At 34.4% G+C, this 22,185-nt stretch overlaps 1 protein-coding gene across 1 annotated transcript in view; it reads right to left on the reverse strand.

Moving 5' to 3' along the window:
- Nucleotides 1–20,467, reverse strand: part of ADAMTS6 (ADAM metallopeptidase with thrombospondin type 1 motif 6) — a 259,758-nt gene extending 239,291 nt beyond the window's left edge. The window contains exons 1-6 of the mRNA XM_061187844.1: nt 20,342–20,467; nt 17,789–18,153; nt 7,696–7,864; nt 1,600–1,811; nt 1,070–1,153; nt 407–552 (exon numbers count right to left, since the gene is read on the reverse strand). Of these exons, the coding sequence (XP_061043827.1) occupies nt 407–552; nt 1,070–1,153; nt 1,600–1,811; nt 7,696–7,864; nt 17,789–18,153; nt 20,342–20,438 (1,073 nt within the window). The 5' untranslated portion in view covers nt 20,439–20,467. The remainder of the gene's footprint in view (nt 1–406; nt 553–1,069; nt 1,154–1,599; nt 1,812–7,695; nt 7,865–17,788; nt 18,154–20,341) is intronic.
- Nucleotides 20,468–22,185: the final 1,718 nt, after the last annotated feature.

Below are 22,185 nucleotides of genomic sequence, written 5' to 3' on the forward strand. Positions count from 1 at the left end.
TTAACAATTTGGAGGTAAGACTAATTAATATATTTTATAACCAAGAGTGATGACCCATTTTTATGTTTAAAACAGATTTTTCTCATACTTTTCAATCTTGATTTTAGCATGTATTTTGTTCAATTAACAAAACATATATGTGCTTCCAGTTAAAATTTATGAATAGACCTTAGTAGAAGAAAAGATATATATTAAATTTCTAAGTCAACTCTAAATCTTTTCTCTTATTTGGTTCATTTAATGCAAACACAACAATACTGCAGTATATTCTTTCTCAGTGGTGAATAATAAATTACCATTTTGCTTTCTCTATACTCATTACCTGAATGAGGCTTTAGATAGAACCAAATATAGTTACAATATCAAACACAATAATCAAAGGTAAAATACTTGCAACAAACCATACCTAGTAATAAGAACTGCATTATCGTGGTGGGCAATCCCATTTTCTGGAATGGTGTTTCCATCACTTTGGTGGGAGAGAATGGATTTCTGCCATTTACAGAAGCTATCGAGGGACTTGTCTGCATGGTGGTTTATCTCCAAGTTTGGCTGCAATACAACATGCATACCAGAAATGTTCCAAACAAATTACTAAGGTCAGTTGTTAAAACTTCTGAAGGCTAAAGTGGGACTATAATTAGAAGTAGTGGTTTCTAGGAATAACCTCTTGCCAATTTTTATCTCTGTAATATTTGACCTAGAATTAACTTAGTGTATTATTGAACAGATATTCTTTCCAGTTCCAGCTTTAATGATAATGTGAATATATGTGATTATCAGCCTACAAAACCAACCAAAACCACTGTTATAAGGTCTGCCATGCAAATGCTCATCTTTATGCTGAAACATATAGCTAACACACATACATATAGCTTTAACATGACATAAGAGGTATATTCTTGTAAACTCTTTCAAATTTGCTTAAAATATTAAATGCTTAGAGCTGAAAGTCATAGTCAACTAGAACTTTCTAAGAGGAACAATAATAAAATATATTATTCTTTAATACATAATTCTACAGTCTGTCTGTTAAGAGCTTTAGATTTATAAACTAACTCATTCTTACCTGATCTTCTGTGAGAACAATTAAACGGGCCACTATAATATTCACAACGTTTCCTAGGCTGGAATCACGGTAAAGTTTGGCAACCTGACCTCCAGAAAATAAGAAAAGACACAAAGTCAGACAAAAATCATAAGGTGATTGTTTGATTTTATTTTTAAAGCGGTAAAACAATTTTTCATCCATTTAACCACTGCTTATATAAAAAGATTCTTTTAACCCATATCACTTAGAACTCTACCCTCAAGATGCCTTGGTAAAAGATCTGTTATACAAGTCTACTTCAAGAAAAATTGTCTCCTAAAGGTGAATTACAACATAGTAATTAATTAAGAGGGTGAGCTGATCTAAATGAACAATAAGGTCACCTTTAAATTTATTTTCTATGGAACTGAAAAAGTAATAGATCGATTCTTTCTAACTTTCGATGAGTTAATTCTCAAAATCATTATTTCACAATAAAAATCCATGACCTTAGTCAAAAACCACAACAAACTATTAAGTTAAAAATTATATAGAGGGATCAAACTTACAATATTCATCACACTCAAAATGTAATGTTCAATGTCTTTGCGGCCATGGTAGCCCACCATCATTTTGTCTGCCACTACTAATGTCTCCACAAACCGCTCAATGCTTACTGATCTCTTCTGTCTCTGGTGGATATGTATGCCATTAATTGGTAGTGAAGAAGGAAAAGCAGATGTGTCATTCAACCACCAAGGTTTGCCACTTCTTAGGAGGTCTACAATAAAAACAATTATCTAGTTCACATAGGTTCACTAATTAAACGTATTTATTCATGGAGTTTTCATGTAGACATACTTCTCATAAATTCTCTAACACACTAAGATTTTTCAAAGTGAGGGAAGGGGATGAGGAAATGCAGTAGTGAAAAAAATTAAACTTCAAATTTTTCAAAATAATCATATTACCTGAAAAAATTAATAACATTCAACTGCTCATGAAAACAAAACAAAATAAATCTAATAGTTTACTTTAAAAAAGGAATCTTCAAATAATCATTTCATATTTTTCCAGTGAGTGATTATGTCATAATACTTTTAAATTTAGAATATGTACTTTAAAAAAATCATTTAAAGTTGTTTAAAAAGCAACTAAAGCATTGACTTTCTAAACAGCCTAAGACAGTTCTGATGAAGAATATTAATGTTGCAAAAATCTATTCCTAAAATGCTTTTTGAGCATTTATTTTAAAGTAAGATGCTTTTATTAAACTATCTTAATAGAGCAATTCTATACTGCTCTAGAAATCTCAAATCTAAAAGGCTGTGAATTATCTTTTTCATTTAATTTTGTATTCTACAACTATTTATCCTGACAAAGTACCCAAACTATTCCTTTTCCGAAACCTAGAGGTCAATGGCATTAGACTGAGAGTTGAAAGACAATGATTCCGACATGACTCATTTTAAACCACATTTCAGTGTGGATTGCAGCTTTATCCTTTGATTTCTAGATATTTGGTCCTTCAGCACAGAGGAAACTTTTAGTACTATGGCATTTGTAAACACTTGCCTCATTTATATTCATCTTCATTTAATAAACTTGAGCAAGTACAGGTCCTCTGTATACCTCACTTTCATATCCTTATATTGAACAGGAAATCTTTCTAACCACCACTTACTGAAAAATTTAGTGATGAAAAGTTAGAGTAATCTATATAATCTACTTGACAGAAAGTGGCACTATACTGTTTTTCTTCAGCCTTTCCCTTTTAAAAATTACTTTGAGAGAAGTTATAAATTTTAAGAAATAAGAGATGGAAATGACCATGAGAAGCATCAGTCAAATACTTTTGAAACTCATATAAATTAAATGAATGTCTTTATTCCTAAAGGTCAAGAGAGGCAGAAATATACTACTTCTTAATTCAATACCATATCCCCAAGACAGCCAGTGAGTATTCCCCTATGACCATTGTGGCAGACTGACTCTTAAGGTGGCTCCCATAACCTCCTGTGTCCTCATCTCCTCCCTTGAGTATGAGCGGGACCTGTGACTTGCTTCCAACCAACAGAAGACAGGAAAGATGATGGGATGTACATGATTACATGTATATGGCTACATACCTATGTTACATAATATTGTAGCATCTTACTAAAGTCATTCCCTTGCTGACTTAGAGGAAGGAAACAACCAAGTTGGTGAATTGTACATTCCTAGGCACTGCAGGTGGCCTCTGGCAAACAACCAGCCAGAAACTAAAGTTTTCAGTCCTATGACAGCAAGGAACTGAATGCTGCCAACAACCATGGGCGTGAGGAAGTGAATTCTTCCCCAGTAAAGACTCTGGATAAGAACCCAGCCCTGGCTGAGGTTAAATAAATAACCTATACATACACAGATTCCTGGTCCACAGAAAATGTGAGATAATAAAAGTGTATTGCTTAAGCCATTGGGTTTGTGGTAATATCGTTATGAGACAGCCAAATCTTTTCTGCATTAACATTTCTCTTGCTCAGTTTTCTGTGATCATGAAACCATTCATGTATTCAAATCATGCCTAGTCTTCTCCTTCCTCTGGCTGGACAGCTTAAATGTCTAAATACAGGATAGAATTTCCATTATTTTGATAATTTTCACTCATTCAATTTCTCCTTATTTTTATTTAAAGTATTGTATAAAGAATTAGACCATGATTGGGCAACATAAACACTTAGCAATAGTGTTTCTCATTTGATAGGATTTAGTATAAGGTAGCTGCTGTTATCATCATATTCACAATTTTCAACTTTTTAGCTTTTTAATTGTTAGTTTGCTTGGCTATTGCTCCATCAGAAATATATATATACAGTGTCTTTGATGGACATTCATAAATGAAAAGATATAATCCTTATACTCAAAAGATTTGTAGTCTGATAAATATATGTAATATACACACATGCATACTGAATGAATAAAATCTAAAAAGATAACATCTTTAGTTTCATTCTAAAGATTAAAATCTTTCCCACATGATTAGATCATTACAAAATAATATCTACATTTTATAATTGTCAACTGAATGCTTAACGTTAAGTTTAATGATCTGTAATGAATATCCCTTTTAGTCTAAAATAAAATACACAACTGACTTGTTTTATTTTGTTTCAAAATAGAGATTAGGGGCTTCCCTGGTGGCGCAGTGGTTGAGAATCTGCCTGCCAACGCAGGGCACACGGGTTCAAGCCCTGGTCTGGGAAGATCCCGCATGCAACTAGGAAGATCCCGCGGAGCAACTAGGCCCGTGAGCCACAACTACTGAGCCTGCGCGTCTGGAGCTTGTGCTCCGCAACAAGAGAGGCCGCGACAGTGAGAGGCCCGCGCACCGCGATGAAGAGTGGCCCCCGCTTGCCACAACTAGAGAAAGCCCTCGCACAGAAACGAAGACCCAACACAGCCAAAAATAAATATAAATAAATAAAAATTAAAAAAAAAAATAGAGATTAGTAGTTCAAATGATACTCATTACATGTGCTTTGCTCAGTTTAATTTTGGATTGAGTATTGAATGTTAAAGAAAACATTCCTCCACAAACATATACAATAAAGAACTTTTCCCCCAAAGCCAAGTACATAGATCTCTGTCATCTGAAATATAATTTTGAGTTTTTGATCAATCTCAAAATATTTTTAATATATACAGCCATGCAAAATTATCTCATTGATCTGGTTTATTTTTATTTCTTTTTTTTAATATTTATTTATTTATTTGGCTGCATCGGGTCTTAGTTGCGACATGCGGGATCTTCGTTGCAGCATGAGGGATCTTTTGCTGCAGCCTGCAGGCTCTAGAGCACACAGGCTCAGTAGTTGCGGTGCGAGGATTTAGTTGCCCCGCGGCATGTGGGACCTTAGTTCCCTGACCACGGATCGAACCTGCGTCCCCTGCATTGGAAGGCGGATTCTTAACCACTGGACAACCAGGGAAGTCCCTGATCTGGTTTATTTTTCATTACTCACTTACTACTTCTTGACGGTTGGCCATGTATTTATATGTTTGTTTAAATGCTTATTTAGTTAACTGTCTCTCCTCACTAGAATATAAGATCCCTTGGAGTAAGGACTTTTCCTGCTTTATTTGTTGCTGCATCCCAGCACTGAGAATAGTCTTGTATATGCATGCTAAATTAATATTTATTTAATAAATACATAAGTAGATAATGCAGGTATAAAGACAAAATAATATCTATATGAAGAGACTATAAGAACATTCAGTTATCTCTGGGTGGTAAAAGAGCAACTTTCATTTTCTTTTTTATTTTTCTTTTTATCCTGTATTTTCTAAAATTTCTACAAAGAACAGATATTACTTTCATAAAAAATTTTTAATCAATAGCTTAAATCTAATTAGAATGGGAAAATTCATATTTGAATATGAGATAAAAATACCCACTGTCAAGAGGGTTTTCATATCTTATATTCTGATATAAACTTGAGTTCCTGATTAACAGATTAACTGGCAATGTATGCCTATAAATGCACATCTCACTTGAACGACACTGTTGAGCTAGTATCACAATTAAGGTAGTTCTTAACCAGACATTTCTCAAACTTATTAAACATAAAGTGATTTTTCCCCCAATAACATCTAGTGACACTCCCATGGAATTTAGGGAGCTACTACTATAATCCCACTATTGAGAAGCCAATGAAGGTGTGTAAGCCAGAATTAGGAGACAGACTTGACTAAAGACAGAAAAGGACAAACCTGGAGACAGGAAGACTAGATAGAAAGTCATTACAGTGGTCTATGATGGCAATAAAAGTAGATTTGGAGAACTGTCTGATTCATGCCTAAACCATTGAAAAATAAGGCTCTGCCTGGTAAATACCAGTTAGTAATGAAATAGGCACTTCAAAAGAGGATAACCTGAATCTCAAACAGTTAAGAGACACCTTTCAGAACATGATGAAATCTTTAAATATTTTTGCAAAAGGTGATCTTTAAACATCATGTTATGGAAAAAATGGTGGGAAAATTATATAACAATAAACAGCTAAATATTTGAATCGTAGTTTTTAAAAAATTTATATAAAGTTGTACTTATAGCCTAAATTTTGTTAAATATAAGATAAACTATTTCTATAATGTTTAGCTTCTTTATTCATTTCAAAGACAAATCAAACCTTTTTTCATTATTTACCATGATACTGTATTTCATGCCTCAACTAGATTCACTTTAAGTGACCTTTTTCTAGTACCAATTATTCTTGACCAACAAGAACCTCCCATAATTAAAAGCCTCAGAGATTACTCAAGAAGAGAGTATGGAGAATGAGAACAGTCAGCTGAGGACAGAACTCCAAAGAACACTTGTACTTGAAGCAGAAGTAAAAGAGCCTATAAGGATACAGAGAAGAAACAAGAGGGTGATGCATTCACTAATTCACAAGGCAACCCATTCCATTTTTACAAATCTACCTGTTGAACCCATTCTATTTTTTATTAAATTTACTTGTTGGTGAACACTTCTCTGTATTGAGCTGAAATCTCCTTCTGAAATATTCTGCTCCTAGTTCCAGCTACTAGAACTACATGGAATAAATCTACTCCTTTTTTTTTTTTTTTTTAATATAGTGGCTCTTTAAATGCTAGAAAAAGTCATCCCAATAATAATGATAGCTACCATTGTACTGAGTAACTAATGTGCGCTGAAAGGAGTACTCAGAGAGGTTGGGTAATTTGTCCACACATATGCCAAAGCCCATGTTCTTTCTACTATGCTATGCTATATCCTCTATTTCTCTAAGCTTTCTAATCTTTAGACTAAACAGCCTCCTAACCCCCTACCCTAGTCTTTCTCTTCTCTAAATCAGTCTCCATATGGTTGCCAGAGTAATCTTTTTAAAACCCAAATCTGATCATGTGATTTCTACTGCATAAAACCTTTCAGTGGGATTCCAGTATACAGAAGATAAACTCCTCGACAGGGTTTACAAGCCCTTTGTGATTTGGCCACTTTTTATCTCTCCAGTTTCACCTCTCACAACCACTCCCCACCAACCACTATGAATCTCACCCCTTCTCTAATATCCAGTTATATGAACTGTCAGTTCCTGGAATGTGACATTCTCTCTTTTGTTTCAGAACCTTTGTAAATGCTATTCCCTTTATATGGAACACTCTACCCATTACTCCCTTAGTTTAAAAGTCACTTCCTCCCTGAAGCCTTCTTTGACCACTAAAGGCTAGGTTTGTTGTCCCTATTATGTATTTCTATAGTACTCCAACTAACACTATCTTTGAATACTACCTTTAAGACTCTTCAAGTCTTATTCAAATGTTTAGATTCCTACCACTAGCATAAAAATATCAGGCAAACCAAACAGCACAGAGTACTATGGAACACCTGTGCATGAAAGCTGTAACTATTACCTGGATAAAATAAGGTTTCCCCTTCAAAGAAAAAAATATCAAATTTTACACAGGTTTGTATTTTACGGACTTCTTAAGAGCTTCCAAAATTGACTTAAAACTATCAATAGGTGACATCTTTTAAGAGGACTCTGGACATTATCATTCTAATTACTCAAATTCCTATTTACTTTTATTATTAATCTTACCTTACGTGCCAGAAGAAAGTGGCAATACAAGACTATACTTTCTAAAAGCCCCACACTCACCCGAAACCCCACAATGAGAGTGATCATATAGATGCCGTTGTTGAAGAGTAGACTTTTTGTAAATAACATGAGGATGGCCATTTTCATAACTAAAATGTTTGGAGTCCTCTGTGGTATTCTTTAATGGTTCAATGAAATATTCTTCATCTTCTGTAGCAATAACACCATGCTAAAAGAAAAGGAAACAAAGAATTTACCAAGAAGAATCATTTTAAATATTAATTAGTATTACTACCAGGAGTCAAAAATAAACTGATACCTCTCCAAAAAGGAGGTTAAAACACATGTTAATAGAAATTTAGTGAATTATCTATACTCAGCAGAACATTATATAAATTTTCCTATTCTTTAAAAAGGATGTTTAAATACCTTTACATGCTATGCCCTGTACTAAGCATAACACATACATTATTTCCTCTAATCTTCCCAATAACGATGTGGGGTAGCAGAGACCTCTGTATGTTCACTAAGACTTATTTCCTTTCCAAATTGTACACATAACTTAACTGACTCCTATGTGTTTAGGTATAGCTTTGTAATTGAGTTTTGGCCAATAGAAAATAGGCAGAGCATATACCACTTTCAGGCCCAACCCCCGAGAACCTCTCCAGTGGAATTCACTACTCTCTCTGAGAAAAGACCTAGGAAAGGTGGAAGCCAAAAGAGAAAGAACATGGGTCCCTGACTGACCTCATGGAAAGCTGTCCAATCTAGACACACATAAGGGAGAAATAAACTATTGTGATAAACTACTCCCATTTAAAGTTCTACGTTACACCAGTATATATGTCCTTAATTCATATATGTCCCATACATCCCCATTTTGCAGATGAAGTAATAGGTTCAGAGGTTAAGAACCTGCCCAATATTATATAGAGGTAAGTGAAGGCACTGGTATTCCCACAAAGCTCTGCTCTTATTTACAGTATTATATTGCATTACATCTATTTACTTAGCCAAGTCCTACTTAGCTCAGTCATAGCTCCTCTTTAAAACTTTTTTGAGTCCAACTGCAGTAGCTTCAGCCTCCTCTGATCTCCAACAGAGCTTATTATTGGCATCATTTATTTTTAATTAATTCTATTCTGCTTTGCTACATCTCAAGTCTTGAATCTGTATTTAAATTTGGTATAACTTTCCAACTGCATGTTTTATTTTCCCAACCATACTATTTGCTCTCTTAAAGAAAGGGTTTCTTGGTATCAGTTACACCCATAGAAAATGTCTCATATGTAGTATATACAGCAAATAAAATTTGCTGATTAAAAGAAATGAGATAGTAAGTTATCTACATCAGAAATAAGAACCTCCATCCTTGTCTGATAGTGTTTTCCTAAGAATGGCACATGTGAGGACTGTTCTTAACCCAACTAATTTACCCTGTAACACTGGATAAAATATAAACTCTCTGAGCGTATTTCCTCAGCTGGAAAAATGAAAGGGTTGGTGTAAATTAGTGGTTTTAAAACAGCACTCTAGGGAGCCCTAAGGGTTCCATGGAAGTGCCCTTAGGGGACTGCCCCAGACAACAAAGGTAGACTTACACGGCTTGGATTCCTGGGATTAGGAATCAGCTGTGCTTTTATTAATCTATATATTAAGTTTCCACATAACATTTCATTTGAGAAAAGAATTTTGCCGATTTAAAAAGAAAAAAAAAAGCTAAAAACCTCTGGTCCAGATAATCTCTAAGATCCCTTTGAATCTAAACCTCTACGATTCTGTTTAGGGAAATTCATGCTAAGTACCACATGCTTGGAAAGAAAAATAAGACATAATCAGAGCTGTTCTAACTTACAGATGAAGTTGGCAGCCACCTACATGAAATGAGCTAAACAATGCAAAAAACAAAAAAGCAGACCTAGTCACTTCACATTATTTTCACCACTGTTTGCTTTACTTTAAGGATATTAGTCCCTAAATTAAATGCAAATACTGTCAGGAATAATATAATACGCCAGTAACAAACTCTAATACCTGATCATGAACTACTTTACCATCAAGATTAACAAAGTAATAGCAAACTGAGCAAGGCTCCTGAAGAAAAGAGGACGCATGCAGGAGAGGGCTTGTATAAGAAGTTTTGATAAGTGTCTGGAGTACCGCCCAGAAAGGGCAGAGCACTAAAGTCATGTGATGCTGGACTGTGGGCAGAAGATGTCAAAAGGTCTTCAGCAAAAAACTCAGGTTGCTGGAGAAAAATAGAGTCAGAAACTTGGTAAGTAAATAAAATCTCTAATTTCAAGAACGGAAAGGCCTTGGAAGAAAATCCAGAGTTAGGTACTCTGTAAAATATTTACACTCATTATCTCATTTAATCTTAATAGCTCTATGAAGTAAGTACTACTATCAGGTCTACTTGGCAGATGAGAAATCTATACTGAGCAAAGCTAAGTAACAAATTCACTCAACTATCTTTGGAGACTGGACTCTTAGCCACTATCATTCCCTAATCCTCTGAGGGTTGCTTCTTCTTTTTTTTTTTTAAATTAATTAATTAATTTTGGCTGTGCTCGGTCTTCACTGCAGCGTGAAGGCTCTCTAGTTGCGGCACGTGGGCTTAGTTGCGGTATGTGGGATCTTAGCTCCCGGACCAGGGATCGAACCCAGGCCCCCTGCATTGGGAGCACAGAGTCTTAACCACTGGACCACCAGGGAAGTCCCCTGAGGAGTGCTTCTAACTTTGTCTATTCATTCACCAAGTATGTTTTGAGTGCCTATCACACTATCACACGGCAGGTACTGTTCTAGGTGGTGGGAATACAAAAGTGAAAAAAACAAAGTTCTGGCTCTATCATGGAGCTTACATTTTGGTGGGAAGAGGTAGAAAAAAGTCATTCATTCATTATATAAATAAATAATCAATCAGGTAGTAAGAAATGTCAAGAAGAAAAATAAAGCAGTAAGAGGACAGAAAGTAATCAGAGGACAGAGAGAATTATATAAACTATTTAGGATGGTCAGGAACATCCTCTATAATAAGGTGATATTTGAACAGAAACTTGAATAAAGTGAAGGAGCATGCCAAACAGATATCTTGGGAAAGAGCAGATCAGACAGTGGGAATGGCAAATGCAGAGGCAACGGGGTAGGAGCATGCATGCAGTATTTGAGAAACAGCAAGGAGCTACTGTGGCTAAAGGGAGGGAAGGGGAAAATGATTATGAGATTAGAAAGGTGCTGGAGGCCAGATGATAGAGGACCTGAGTTAGGTGGGAGTCCCAGAAATCTGTGCATGCCTAGCAAGAGCCCTACTCCCACTTCCCTCAGCATCCCCACTCACCTCTACACTGTTGGCCTCAGGACCATCAGGATTAATCTCATCATGCCCCCTTTCCTTGTCATGCCAGTCCCTCCAAAATGCCCAAGATCCATCCCCTGGATTCTACTCCCCATATGGTTAAGTACATCATGTTTTCTGATCCCATCTTCTACTTCCCCCTTCACCATTTAAAACACTTCTACTGTGCCCTCTCAAACTCAAGGTCAATTATATACAAAATCTCCTATACACTCAGCCTCATCTGTGAATGTTCACTTCATCTTGCTCAAACAAAAACCTGAATCTCCCTAGATAACATTCTTTCTTCCCTGTAATCTTCTGGAATGGTGGCTACTTTCTCTCCTACATACCTCCTATTGGACCTGGAGGTAGGGTTAAGAGTTCTTGTACTCATTGCCATTTCTAAACAATTATCCCTCTCTCCTCCAAAAAAAGAAAAAACCTTACCACCTTCAAATCCCATACCATCACCTTCTCCCTCTGCTAGCTGTAGTTATCTACTGACCCAAAGTCACTTTCCTCATTCCTCAAAGATCTTAGCTTCTGGGTCACTGTCACCCTCTGCAATACCACTCCTGAATAATTGTTGACTTCAGTATCTTCTTATATCATTTGTTCTTAAAATTTGTGTGTGTGCACATGCCCTGAATCCCTCTGAAGGTCTAGGGGTGAAGCCTGGGGACCACTTCTCAGAATAATATCTTAAATGCAAAAGAAATATATAGGATTATAAATAAAACCAATTGTAATGAAATACAGTTATCAAAATATTTTAAAAATGTAATATAGTAATACATATGCCTTTTTGTAACACTTTAAATAAGAAGCTTTGCAATAGATCTAATAACTACTATAATTTCACAATAGTGATTAACATAAATAATATTTTAAGGGACCTGCAAAAACTGTAACACGATATGAAAATATCATTTCTATCAAGACAAAGTTACAGGTACTGCTATTACTTTACTGGCTTGTTACCTATATTGCTAACTGAAGGAAATGTTAAATTTCACTTAAGAATTAGTAAAGATAAAGATGAAATTTTCCCCATTCCAGTTAACAAACCCCCTGAATTCTATCCATAGACCCCAGCTTAAGAACTACTTACATAGATGGTCTCTTCAATCCTTGTCCTCTCACTTCCTTGGCTTCCTCTCCTTTGAATATCTTGTCCATCTTATCTTAGACTAGTCTTGCTTTAAATTCATCATCGTAATCTCAACTGTGTCCTTGACGTTTCATGGCAATTATACTATGTTTCTCTAGTTCATTCAGTATCCTGCTCTCTGGGATAAATATTTCATACTTTCTCCTCTCTACTTAATCCCCTAAAACCTCATCTTTCCATCTTCCATTCCAACAGAAAACAGCACACAACCTCCTGCAAACTTCTACAACCACAAATACCAACCTACCTGCATCTCATGTCTACATATTCTATATTATTTCCTGTTATTATGGATGAACTGTCCATTCTCCTAGATAAGAACAATTATTCGATTTATGTAGATGATTTCATCCCTTCTCGCCTATCAAAGAATTCACTCCAGAAATTTCTCTTCTCTTTACACAACCATTCTCATTTTTATAAAACAAAATGATAAAGACTCCCACTTCTGCCTGCAGCAACTGATCATTTCTTGCTTTTCCAGAAGTCCTCAAAATAATTGTCTATATATTCTTTACTCTTCTCCCATTCCTTCTTAAACCTACTTGCATCAGGCTTTTGCCTCTTTTCCAAACCCCACTATGACTTCACCAAAACTGCTTTTGCCAAGGTCATCAATAACTTCTTCACTGATAAATGCAATGATTGGTTTTCAGTCAGACTCTTATTTTGACTCAGCAGCATTTTTCCTTTGAAATACTTCCTTCTCTTAGCTTCTAGGATATTTGCCTGGTTTTCCTTCAACCTTCTTACTCCACTGTTCTTTGCTGTCCCCTCCACATCTTTCCGACCTCCCTAACCCCTTGGAGCACCCAAAGGCTCAGTCCTTAGACCTCTTATTTATTCTATATATACTCTCCCTTAAGCAATTTCATATAATCTCCTGGCTTTAAATGTCATTTATATTTATATAGATGACTCCCAAAATAACTTCATAACTCACATCTCTCTCCTGAACTCCAGGCTTGCATACCCCGCATCCTATACAATATCTCAAGTTTAACATGTCTAACTGAAGTTATGATATATACCACCCCCCAACCTACTCCTCCTACAACTTTTCCATCTCAGTTAATGTCTGAGTCTTTCTCATCTCATGTGATGGCTGCTATTTTCTTCTAGTTGCTCAGGCCCCAAGCTTGGAATCATCATTGATTCTATCCTAACTGTGTCCTCTAAAACCTAACAACTGGCCCCCAAGTTCTCTTTCTAACCTCATCTTCCATTACTCTTCCTCTCTCTCACTTAGCTCTAGCCATGGTAGTCTTCTTGCTGTTCCTCAAACACTCTCATATCAGACCTTTGTACTTGAAGATTTCCACCTGGAAATCTTATCCCTCAGATGTCAGTATTCCTTTCCTCATTCCTTTTAAGGTCTTTACTCAATATTTTTTCTACATTAGAACTTATCAGTATCCAACATATTATGATTTTTATTTGTTTATCTTATTGTGTATCTCTTCCACTAGAATGCAAGCTATACGATAACAGGGATTCTTGTTTTGTTCACTGTTGTACTCCTAGCACCTAGAACAGTGCCTGTTACATGTAGGTACTTATAAGCACTTGGTGAATGGATGAATTAATAATGGAAAAAGTAGAGAAGCAACTATGAACGTAACTAAATGAACAGAAAGTCTAATGGGGTCATTGGTCTTTTTTAACTAGGTTTATAGTCTTTAGTATCTTAGAGAGATAGAAGAAAATCATTTTTCATCAAATAAGAACAAAATATGAAGAAAGAAACAATGCAGGAAAGATCTGTTGAAAATTAAAAATATGACTGCTATAATTTTTAAATCAATTAAAGAAAAAGAAAGCAAAAGTGGGAAAAGCTCATAGAACTTAGAACAGAAAAAAAAAGGGGAAAAGAGAGATAAGAGAAGCAGAAAACCAGTTACAGAATGGGGTGGTGAGGGACAAGGAGATAAAATCACTAAGGAAATATTTTTTTTAATTTCTCTAAGTTGAAGGAGGGTCTTTAAATTGAAATCACCCATCAAATACAAAATAGGGGTCAGGAAAGAAGACCCACAGCTTACCACATTACTTATAAAATTATTGAAACAGGAAGGATAAGGAGAAAAGCATATCATTTTGAAAAAAAAATTTTTTTAAAAGAAGAGGAAAAGAACAAGAAGCAGACTTCTATCTGCCACCCAAAATGTACCAATGCCAATTATTTTTAGCTCTTTAAATCTTTTCCTAAGATATAAAACCATAGAGATAAATTTGATACCCCATATTTCCCTTTTCCAATTCTAGCATCCATGGTTCTGAAGGAAAACTATTTTTGAACCTAGAATTCTATATCCAACTAAATTATTAACCAAACATGAGGGTAACATAAAGTCACTTTCAAATAGGCAAGGACTCAGAAATTTTACTTCTCAGGCACCTTTTCTGAGGTAATTACTTGAAGATGTTCTCCAACAAAACCAGGATGTAAACTCAGAAAGAAGAAGATGTGGAACTAACCTAGGAAAAAAGAAATCCCAAGATGAGAGAAGTGTAATAGCTCAAGAAATTAATTAACCCATACACTCCAAGAAAAATGCCTCCAAAGAAGAATGGAATATATTCCAAGCAATAGGTATAAGGACTAAGGAACTGGATGAAACTGATCAGTTGGTAAAGAAATCATATTTTTTTTTCTCAATAAGACAAAATAAAAGTAACTAGAAACTCCAGAAAAACAAAACCTAAATAAGAAAGCCATGGTTCAAATATAAAGCAAACTAAAAAGTAACATCATTTTAAACAACTGATAGATTATAATGTTAGGAATTTTTTCCTTTGAGTGGTGCAAGCATTGTAAAACTGAAACTATGGGTAAGGAAGTATGATAGAAAACACTAATGATCTCTACATTGAAAACTATTTTATATAGAACAATTAAAAACAGAATTGGTTAAAAGGGGCCTTAGAAAAGTGGGATTTTAGAAAAACTTGTTTACATATTCCATTTGATTAAAAATGTAACATGATATAAAATAAGAATGAGGGCTTCCCCGGTGGCGCAGTGGTTGGGAGTCTGCCTGCCAGTGCAGGGGACGCGGGTTCGGGCCCTGGTCTGGGAGGATCCCGCATGCCGCGGAGCGGCTGGGCCCGTGGGCCACAATTACTGAGCCTGCGCGTCTGGAGCCTGTGCTCCGCAGCAGGAGAGGCCGCGATGGTGAGAGGCCCGCGCACCGCGATGAAGAGTGGCCCCCGCTTTCCGCAACTGGAGAGAGCCCTCGCACAGAAACGAAGACCCAACACAGCCATAAATAAATAAAATTAAAAAAAAAAAAAAAAAAAAGAATGAATGCGAGGGTTACTAAAACTGGTGGGTAAAAGTGAGATGAAGAATAGGATATTTACATAGTATCTGCTCACAAAGTATCTGCTCACAAATTCCTTATTAGTTGCCAAGGGGAAATAGTAACTTTAGTGGACAAACCTGGCAGACCACACCTAGATCGAGCAACATTGTAATAAAGCAACTATACTCCAATAAAAATTAACAACAACAACAAAAAAAGTGAGTCAACATGGACCATGCAGTTTCAATAGGAAGCAAAGTAAAACAGGTGTTAACGAATAGAAATAAGAGAGAATAAGACATACAGAAAGTCTCAATGAGGATGAAAAATAGATGAATGACACTCCGCTATCCCCTTAAGTATAGAAAAGTTTCCATTTACAAACTTCTTCTCACTTTTGCCTCATCAACATCTTTCACCATTTCATCAGTAGTCACTTATATCAGCAATTCTCAACTGTTTCCAGAATTAAATTCTCTTCTAAATTTCAGAGCTATATTTCCCAAAAGCCAACTAGACATCTTTAACCTTTATTTCTTCAGATTCTTCACATTTACTATATCAGAATCACTCTCTTCATCTTCCTTTCTAATCCAACATTCCACTACCATTCCCTTTCTCTGCTAGTAAATTCATATACAGCCTCATCAAAAAGAGAAACCTCAATCAACTTCAATTACTTTCTCTCCTTCATCCCACACCCAGTTCAATGATATTTCAATTTTAAAAAATATTATTAAATATCTACTATGTACTATATGCCAGCGAAGAAAAATTAATGACACAAATCCTATAAATTTTCTCACCAAATGTGGTTCAAATTCTTTCTATCTTCTCCATTCCCAGTGCCATAGTCTTGCTATAGGCCTTCATTATCTCCTACATGATCTAACTCATCTTCACATTTCCAATCACTCCTCTTCCCTCAAATCTCACAATGGAATTCATTTTTTTCCCCTAAATCTCAAATCTGTTCATTTCACCACCCTGTTAAAATTATCAATGGCATAATTAATGTTAATGCCAAATTTAAAGAGCTTGGTCAATGACTAGGAACAGTATTTTTCTATTGTACTTAACAGCAAATGTCATTTTAACATGTAAGAAGTTTTAAAACAGATTTATTTTGGATAATTTATCTTTATTCAAAAAGATAAATCTCTTTAGTATATAAAGCTTAACACTGCTTATAGAGAAAGAAGCTAGTGAGGAATGTATTCAATGTGTCTATTTTATAGGAATTAAACCCAAATATTAAAATCTAAGTAATCATTTTGACTTATTAATAGTTAAAGAAAATAGATAATCTGAGCAAATTCTTATATATACCTATAGTGAAAATTTTTCTCCACTGGGTGGTTCTTAAAACTCCTTCCAAATTTAGAACTATTTAAACCCAACTCTAATTATGTAGTTGTTTATACTGAAGTAAAAATGAGGATATGGATGTGACAGAGTAAGGAAGAAAAACAGCTTCTGAAAATGTGAGTTGAGCATCAAAATGTGTGTACTCTTTTAAACAGATAAAGCTTTAATGAAACATCTATACTAGCCTGAACAGGATAAAAGCAGTAAAGGAAGTGTGAACTAGAGGAAGTAGAAGTAGAAGAACATGCTTTGTTCTACAACCATTACTATGTGCCACCTTGAACTATGTATTTACCATTAGACTAGAATGGACTCAAATGCCCAGGCTAGAACCTATACTCTTGAAATCCAATTTCTAAGTAAAATAAGATTTATTATCAATTTTCAGATAAATATAGGGAAAATTATTTCATAAAGAGACATTGATATAAAAGATTTTCCTTCAAGAACTTATAAACATAAGTAGGTCATAAGTAATTTTAAGCTATGTTGATTACCAGAGAAAGATAGTATAGAAAGAGACCTAAGGAGGCAATCCATGTCATGGTTTCCTGCCATAATATATATATACATACATACAGTACCCTTAAGCTCCTCATAATGATTGAGTTTTTTTAATGCATTAAGGATACTTATTTGAACAGAAAAATGTAACTCTAAAAGGAAACGTGAGGTTTCATTCATTCTTCTACTAATAATATAGGGTTTTAAAAATTGTTCTTACTTTGAAAAGTCAATGCAAACGTTATGAAAAAGATTATCAAAAGCAAAGGCAGCAGAAATAACAAAAAATTTTAGAATGTTACCTTCCCTAGATAAACCGTACATATATATATATATATATACACACATACACACACACATATATACACATATATATGTATATATTTTATTAATCTGAAGAAAGACATTTATATTGTGAATTTATTTCCCCATCAGAAATTTAAAATTATAACATCTACTTACCAACCCAACACAGTTGCTTAAAGCCACTTTAGTTGTACTACGTTGATCTTGCAAGTATCCTGTGTAATGACAGTTGTCTAAAAAATCATGTTTCCACTGGGGTCCATCTCTCCCCCAATATTCTACTGTAAAATGTTTGGACACAAAATCTGTGTTGAGAGTCAAGTTTAGGTGAAAGTGCTTGCCATAGGCTGAAAGTTTAAAAAATAACTTAGATACTGCCTGTTGTGGATCAAAAGGGTCCATACTCCGTCTTCTCCTGGAGTGCTTATCATTCTTCACAGTAAAGCTGAGAAAAGCTCCATTTTGATCAACCCTTATTGGAATAGTTAGCTGGTAGTGTTCTAGATAAGTCAGGAATTCCTCTTTGTAATCACAAGGCAGAGAATCCAGAAAAAACACATGGAAGAAAAGAAAATTTAACAGAACAAAGAAGTAGCAGTATAAACAACAACTATATTGCTTAAAACTATGCATCATTATATGTGAGGTATGGACAAAAAATGTAAGCAAAAAATGTAAGCAAAAATGAAAGAGTAGAAGTTTAAAATCTCAAAATGAATTAAGTTCCAAATATTCCATTCCTTAAAAAAAATTCTAAAATTATTTTGAAAGGCTATTTTTCTTTTTTAAATCTAATTTTAAAGACATGAATTCTAAAAGCTAAATTCTACAGTAAATATGAATATTTTATATTGAAACAAAAAACAGTGAAAAGTACACATATGTAAAAGAACAGAATTTCATTCAGATAAAATATGTTTATGAAAGTTATCCAAAAGAGTTTCTATAGAATCTCTACAGTCTTGTAGAACTTTTTTTTTTTTTTTAATTATCAGTCACAATGTAAAATACAGCAGCCACTTTGGAAAACGGTCTGGCAGTTCCTCAAAAAGTTAAACATGGAACCACCTGACCCAGCAATTCCACTCTTAGGTATTTTTACAAGAGAAATGAAAACGTACATTGACACAAAAACTTGTACATGAATGTTCATAGCAGCATTATTCATAATAGCCAAAAGGGGTAAATAACCCAAATGTCCATCAACTGATGAATGAATGAATGAATGAATAATACGTGGTATATTCATACAACAGATTATTCTACAACAGAAAGGAATGCAGTACTGATACATGGTATGACATGAATGCCTTCATAATCAAAGTTCATTATCTAATTCTATAAAAACACTATGCTAAGTGAAAGGAAACAGTCACATAGAATTCCATTTATATAAATATACAGAATAGGCAAATCTCTGCAGAGAGAAATAGGTTAGAGGTTGCCTAGGGCTGGGGGTAAGTTGGTTTGGAGGGAACTGGGGAGTGACTGTTAATGATTTCAGAGTTTCTTTTTTGGGTAATGAAAATGTTCTAAAATTGATTGTGATGATAGTTGTACAACTCTGTGAATATACCATAAATCACTGAATTGTATACTTTAAATGGGTGATTACATGGTATGTATACTATATCAAAATAAAGTTGTTTAAAAATTATCAGATTGACAAAAAATTCAGAGGACTATTAAATATATTTTCCTCACTTAGGTGTACTAAATATTACCAATCTACCTTCTTAACCACATCTTCCTTTAGCTAAGTTTATTACTAAGGCAGAACCAAATGTCTTCAAATTGCTTCACTGTCTACACATGAAGTTCATCCACAAATATAAACTCCCATGAAACCATGACCAAATGTAAAAAAACTGAAAAATAATATTTATTTCACTTCTCATAAATAAGAGTTCATACTAAATGCTATGGCTTTGTTGATCTACTTTGAGAGCCACATTTTGTACATATGGACTTCTAGATATATACATCAATCTATAATAGCCTTGAAAATCTGGCTCATCAGCACCAAAAAAATGAACTATACATTCATGGGAGGAGAATCCAAAAGGTATGCTTTCAATAATTCCATAAGAATTGGACTGGTCCATGGAAAACAAAATGACCTTCACCCCTGGGACCTCTGTTAAGATCTTTTCTATGATATGAAGTTCAATTTTATGGATTAAAATTATAGGGACCTATGGGTTAGAATTTGAAAAGTTGAACTTCTTATAACTCTTACTCTTTTATCCAGCTTCCAGTCCTTATATTAGAATTCTTAAGTTTGGAAACATATTTTTCCACTAAGGGTCCATATTAGAAGGATCTTATATCAGAATTTGTCTGCTTTCTTGCTCTTTTACAAGAAAAACCTTTGGATTCTTTTTGAATATGACCTTGCCTGTAAATCCTGGCAATGAGTAACCCTATTAAAGTTTAGAATTCAGAAGAAGAGGCCTAGGTTTATCATCTTCTAAGAAAGACCAGTCAACTCTAAAATGCGCTGGATATTAAATACTAGTAGGACAAGTTAAACAGACTCTTTTAGAGTCATTAACATTTATGAAACTAGCACTGAATTGACACAGTAGGCCTCCACTCCTACCAGTATACATCCCAAAGAAAACGTTCATCCAAACTAAATATTCAGGGTCTTTTCTTGTAAGATTAATAGCAACGTTTTTTTGTCAGTTTCAAAAGCAGGAATCCTACCTTGAGAACTGTATGAAAGCCTGTGGTCACTATGAAATTCCGATGAAGCCATGACGAGGCTCAAAATCCAGGTCAACGTCTTCCACAAAATTTCCATAATTTAGAAAACTGGATGATTTTTTAGAGGGCTACCTATGTGCTAGAGAGTCAATACCATGCCAAAATCGAAGCATAACAATTTTATTTCTTTAATACTTCTTGCAGATTAGTTATTAGATGTTCCACTGTTTAGCGGGTATTTTTTTCCAACATCCCGTACTTTCTTCTGTATCTGGATTCATTTTCTCAGTCCAAAATGAAAAAGATAATGATGGTAAAATTTTCATAAGCAGAGCATTAGGCTGATTAGTCACTAAAGTATGGCCACTTTTTAACCTAGAAAAAAAAAATTTAAGTTAACTGAAAAATATTCTGAATGGACAGATCTATATTGCTGAATGCTTGCCAAAGGACATATACTACAAAATAACATAATTAAATCAAACCATTGTTGTCCTTTATAGTTTAAATAAACATTCACAAGACTAAATACCAAATTAGAAACCTAAATGTAATAGCAGGATAATGTCAAAGCTACTTAATAATCAAAGAAGGAACCTGAAGAGGATTATAAAAATTCTTTTTAAAACTTTGAAGATAACAATGTATGGGTATAGTGACTAACCTTTTGATAAAATAAAAACTAGGCTGACTTTACAAAGTTCATTTTGTGAAAGTGATAAACAGTATGTGATTGCATTCCTTAACATGCTTTTCAGTACACTGCTGTCCAGAGATTGATTTGTTGCTTTATGAGGCACCTATCTTTTTTTTCTTACAGAGTAGATCTACAAATACACAGTGGCATTAAGCAGCTGTCTGTGAAAACTCAGACAGTAGCATAAACTAAACTTCTGAAAAGTTGAACCATATTTACTGTAACCCTTGACTTTATCTGGAAGTCTTTTATGACTCATAAAGCAACACATATGAGACAATTTAAACTATCTAGAATGTAACTGTAAAGAAAAGTAGTTCATTTTCTGAAAAGAATTTTTAAAAATTCAATTCAGGTATCACAACAGATTTCATGTCCTATCTCACGTACTTTTCTTTCGACTTACAACTTCAGAGTCCGTGAATTCACATTTTATACAGAACACTGACATACTTGGCTACCTGATTTCCCAGCACATAGCACTTTAGAATAAGAAAATAACAAAGGGACTAGAAACTAGCTCAGTAAAAGCACAAAAGTGACAAAAAAAGAGGAAAAACTACAAAGCAGTTTTAGAAGCCCAAGCAATACAGTTGGAGGTAGAGATAAATAGCCCTTATGTAGCTTAATAGTTCATATTGTGTATTACGACTGTGTTACAGCTGAATATCTGATATTCAAAATACTATGCCTGAGTCAGGAATAAAAGGTTAAATTACTTTTAATAATGTAACTTATTGTTATGACAGCGAAGTACACAAAAGATACTAGATTTTCATCCCAAAACCCTAATACATGGGATTATCATATAATAAATCCTTACATATTTGTTGATTGAAAAAAATGGATGAGTAAATGAATGAATTAATTAATAGTGATTAAAATAAAATCAATTTAGGGATATTAAAGGATATTTAAGAGTAACTGTAAAATTAACTTATTTGGAATACTTCATTCCCTATAGTGCTAGAAATATTGTTATTACAACATATAAAACAACCACAACCATTTAAAGTTCCTTACATCTGTGTCTACAAGTTATTAAACTGCTAAACCTTGGAAAAACTAATTTATTAATCAACAACTGTTGTCTTACAATGTTTTAAAAATGATGTTATAACAACATGGGGATAAGAAAAGATTAAGA

This window comes from Eubalaena glacialis, chromosome 4 (assembly GCF_028564815.1).
Source record: "Eubalaena glacialis isolate mEubGla1 chromosome 4, mEubGla1.1.hap2.+ XY, whole genome shotgun sequence".
NCBI lineage: Eukaryota > Metazoa > Chordata > Mammalia > Artiodactyla > Balaenidae > Eubalaena > Eubalaena glacialis.